The 5,075-nt window shown below is 39.8% G+C and overlaps 1 protein-coding gene across 1 annotated transcript in view; it reads right to left on the reverse strand.

Moving 5' to 3' along the window:
• The window catches only part of SCML2 (Scm polycomb group protein like 2), a gene marked incomplete at its 3' end in the record, with an annotated part of 56,103 nt that extends 55,369 nt beyond the window's left edge, over positions 1 to 734 (reverse strand). Inside the window, exon 1 of the mRNA XM_077770708.1 lies at positions 671 to 734. Coding sequence (XP_077626834.1) covers positions 671 to 734 — 64 coding nt within the window. The remainder of the gene's footprint in view (positions 1 to 670) is intronic.
• Between the last annotated feature and the right edge of the window lie 4,341 nt (positions 735 to 5,075).

Below are 5,075 nucleotides of genomic sequence, written 5' to 3' on the forward strand. Positions count from 1 at the left end.
GCAATACTATAAACATTCTGTTCACAATAAGAAACCTAAAACATGAATTAATAACTCAAAGTTAATAAATTAACATTCACTGAACATTTTACTGTATGCCTAGGCATTATTTTAAGTGCTTTACATTCCCTTATTTAATTCCCATAGTCCCATAAATAAGTAGTATTATCCCAGTGCTACAGAGAAGACAAAAGAAACTAAGAACATTGAGTAATCTGCCCAAGGTCACAAGGCCAGTAAAGAATGAGGCCAGGATTCTAGAACAGATCTGTCAGACCTCCCAATGACTAAGTTTTTATCCAATGAACTGTCTTTTGACCATTAAAAAAATGGATTTTCACACTGACTCTAATATTAGAAGGATTTTTATTAATAAACAGATTACTTTTAATTGGTAATAAATGTTAATTATTAACTACATACCTTTAATTTGGCAAAATGTGCACCGAAATACATGATTTTTTTACTTTAATCCCATACCAGTATCTCTAAAATAAAACCAAAATTAAATTTTCAAAATAAAATACCATTTTTCTACCTTTCCCCTTGCTTAGGTTTTATATTCACAGGAGTTTACCATACATATATACTATACCAAAAGCATTAAGAGTTCATATCAACACTGAATGAGGAAGAAAAATATATTGTACTGAAATACTTTAAAACCTACCACTTAGCACAGAAGATGTGCCTGACTGAGGCATCTTCTTTTGATTCTCCTTCTTGTCATCCATTGAATCTAAAAAAAGAAAGAAAACAGTGAGCAATATGGAAGGCCATAGCAAAAGTCTGAAAGAGCTCTTAGAACACCTATAAATGAGGGGCACCTAGGTGACTTATTCGGTTAAGCATGTGAATTCAGTTCAAGTCATGATCTCATGGTTTGTGGATTCGAACCCCACAATGCACTCTGCGATGGCAGTATGGAGCCTGCTTGGAATTCTCTCTCTCTCTCTGCCGCTCCCATGCTCATGCTCTCTCTGTCTCTCTCTCTCTCTCTGATAAACTTAAAAGAAAACCTATAAACTGAAACTATTTTCTAATAGCCAGTTTAAATTTTATAATTAATATCCTCATTTTCTGCACAAGACTTAACTGTCTAACATATTGTGTATCTCAAAATCTGCTCATTTAGTTTGTTAAATGTCTCACTCCACTCAAATATAAGCTCCAAAAAAGCAGGGATCTATTCATTTTATTTTGTTTCTTTTGTTCACTGCTGTATCCTCAGTGCCTAGATCTTAGCCTGGCAAGCAGAACACCATTAAGCATTTGTTAGAATTAACAGGCCCTAGAAATAAAGTACATGCTTTTGAGAGTTTAAAACCTGAGAGGAGCAACCTGGGTGGCTCAGTCAGTTGAGTACCCAAATCTTGATTTAGGCCCAGGTCATAATCCCAGGGTCTTGCATAATCCCAGGATCTTGGGATCAAGCCCTGCATCAGGCGCCTATGCTGAGTGTGGAGCCTGCTAAAGATTGATATTCTCTCTCTCTCACCCCCCCCAAACTCCCCAACCCCACTCCCTGCTCACGCTCACTCACTCACTCTCACACTCTCTCTCAAATAAAAATTTTTTAACATAAGAGGGAAACTGAAATTCAGTGTAATTAGGCAGAGATTCTTCTCTGGGCCAAGCTGAGGAGCTCTAATAGCACTGGATCTTGTGAGTTTACCAAGATATTATTTTGTCCACACATATTTATCTCTTTTTAAAATTAATAATACTGTTATGACACCAAAAAAATTAACCAGAATTCCTTTATGACATCAAATAAGCAGTCAGTGTTCATATTTCCCCAACTGTCGTATTTTAAGCATGTCTGTATGAATCAGGACCCAAATAAAGTCCATATATAGCAAGGGATGATAAGTGTCTTAAGTCTTTTGATACTTATAGGCTCCTTCCTCCTCCTTTTTCTTTTCCTTCCTCTGGAAATTTGTTTTGCTGATGACACCAGTTTAGTTTTCCAGTCTGGATTATGCTAACTAGCTCCTATGGTACTGGGTTCTTCTGGTCCTTATATTTTCTCTAAATTGGTATTAGTGTTTTGATCCAGAAAAGCTTAATCAGATTTAGGTTTGGCTTTTTTTTTGAGAGAGAGAGAGTGTGTGAATGGGGGAAGGGCAGAGAGCGAGGGAGACACAGAATCTGAAACAGGCTCCAGGCTCTGAGCTGTCAGCACAGAGCCCAACACGGGGCTTGAACCCACGAACTGTAAGATCATGACCACAGCCAAAATCAGAGGCTCAACCACCTGAGCTACCCAAGCACCCCTAGGTTTGGCTTTTCTGAGGTGAGAAGATGACTTCAAAGGTGGTGCTATGAACTTTTCACAGGAGGCTCCTAATATCTAGTTCTCTCCCTTTTTGTGATAGGAGCAGCCATGGATGTCTATTGCCTAGATCCATTAGTTCATTAGTGGCTGCAAAATGGAGGTATTCTCTTTTTTAATGTTTATTTATTTTTGAGAGTGGGGAGGGGCAGAGAGAGAGGGAGACACAGAATCCAAAGCAGGCTCCAGGCTTTGAGGTGTCAGCACAGAGCCTGTTGTGGGGCTTGAACCCACGAGCCATGAGAACATGACCTGAGATGAAGTCAGACGCTTAACCTAACCGACTTGAGCCACCCAGGTGCCCTGGAGGTATTCTAATTTTCTCATCCTGTCTTAAAGATTTTTTTTAATGTTTATTTATTTTTGATAAGGAGACAGAGCACAAAAGGGGAGGGGCAAAGATAGGGAGACACAGGATCTGAAGCAGGTTCCAGGCTCTGAGCTGTCAGCATAGAGCCCAACGCAGGGCTCGAACTCATGAACTGCGAGATCATGCCCTAAGCCAAAGTCAGATGCTCAACTGACTGAGGCACCCAGGTGCCCCTATCATCCTGTCTTTATTAGCCAGAAAACTTGGATAGAAAGAAACCTACCCTCTTCAATCATTCAATTACCCTGAGGTACAGATGAGAAAGGAAAGTCACAAGCAATACTTTGTTCTTTTCCTTTATTTTCTACTTTTCAAAATAATGAGTTGGATCCCTAGCATTCTTCACAGATAACTAACAAGTTTTGTTTTGCTGTATCATTATGAACTCATGAATTTAACCGTATTTAATATGTTGCCAATTCATGACTGTTTTACTCTCATTGATGACCAAATTGTCAAATGACAAACTTCTCAAAGAAAGATCTATAAATGATACCAGGTATACAATTCAAGGTAACAGATCTATTTTCTGGTTATGACTCAATGACTCTTTAAGATAGGTGAACATTTCAGGTGGATACATAAGTTGCTATTTTTTTAATACTTATTTTGAGAGAGAAAGCGCACAAGCGCACACCAGTTGGGGCAGGGAAAGGAAGTGAGAAAATCCCAGGCAGGTTCCATCCTCAGCCCTAAACCTGACATAGGGTTCAATCCCATCACTGTGAAATCTTGACCTGAGCCACCCAGGTGCCCAGTTGCTTCTATTTTTTATTTTTAAAAAGTTTTTTAAGTTTATTTATTTGAGAGAGACAGAGACCGCGTGAGTGGGGGAGGGGCAGAGAGATAGAATCCCATGAAGGTTCAGTGCGGCCAGCACAGGGCCTGACACAGGGCTCAAACCCACACAACTGCGAGATCATGACCTGGGCCGAAATCAAGAGTTGGACACTCAACCCAATGACCCTTGCAGGTGCCCCAGGTGCTTTCTATTTTTTTATTAAAAGAAAAATTCCTTAATCTATTTATTTTGAGACAGAGACAGTGTGAGTGGGGGAAAGGCGGAGAGAGAATCCCAAACAGGCTCAGTGCTGCCAGCACAGCACCTGACCAGAGCTCAAACCCACAAAACCAGAGGAGATCATGACCTGAGCCAAAATCAAAAGCTGGACGCCAAACCCAATGAGCCACGCAGGCGTCCCACTTCCTTTCTATTTTTTTCATTTAAAATTTTTTTAAGTTTATTTATTTATTTTGAGAGAGACAGGGCGAGTCGGGGAGGGGCAGAGAGAATCCCAAGCAAGCTTCGCAGTGCCAGCACAGAGCCTGACACAGAGCTTGAACCCACGAAACCATAAGATCATGACCTGAGCCAAAACCAAGAGTCAGATGCTTAACCAGTGACTAAGCCACCCAGGTGCCCCAAGTTGCTTTCTACTTAAATGTTATAACTAGTACAAAGAAAGTATACACATATTTACTAAAGAGTTCTACAGTAAGATTTTCTTTAAAAAAAAATTTTTTTTAATGTTTAGTTTTGAGAGAGAGAAAGAACAAGCAGGGGAGGGGCAGAGAGAGGGAAGAAATCTGATGCAGGCTTCAGGCTCTGAGTTGTCAACACAGAGCTCAATGTGGGGCCTGAACCCACGAACTATGAGATCATGACCTGAGCTGGAGTCGGACGCTCAACTGACTGAGCCACCCAGGTGATCCTACAGTAAGATTTTCGAACAGGAAAGAAAGTGAAACTGTAAAGATATGGTTCCTGCTCTAGAGAAGCTGAGAATCTACTCACAGAGACTACAGTAAACTCTTGACAAAATTGGGAACAACAGAGAACAACATTCAGCATTCAGCCAGAGAAAAACTCCAAAGAGACACTGGACTTGAANTTTATTATTTTTGAGAGAGAGAGAGCAGGGAAGGGTCAGAGAGAGGGGGAGAGAGAGAGAATCTCAAGGAGGCTCTGCAATCCATGCATAAGTGGACCCATGCAATTCAAACCCGTGTTGTTCAAGGGTCAACTGTACAACTCAAAAGAGAGTGCAAGGTGATGGGCATGGAGGAGGGCACTTGTTGGGATGAGGACTGGGTGTTATATAGAAACCAACTTGATAATAAACTATAAAAGAAAAAAAAAGAAAAAATCTATAACTACCATCTATTAAGTTTAAAAAAAAAAGAATGCAAACGAGTGTNTAAACCATTTTTATTTTAGTTAGGGGATTTGGATTCTAATTTTGACTTTGTCACAAACTGTTGTATCTGTTGATATAAACTCCCTGAGTGTCCATTTTTTCACTTATAAAACTAAGAAGGAAAGACAAAATTATCTTTAATAGCTATTCAGTTCTCAAATTTCAATTCTAA

This window comes from Crocuta crocuta, unplaced genomic scaffold (assembly GCF_008692635.1).
Source record: "Crocuta crocuta isolate KB4526 unplaced genomic scaffold, BGI_CrCroc_1.0 scaffold312, whole genome shotgun sequence".
NCBI classification, from domain to species: domain Eukaryota; kingdom Metazoa; phylum Chordata; class Mammalia; order Carnivora; family Hyaenidae; genus Crocuta; species Crocuta crocuta.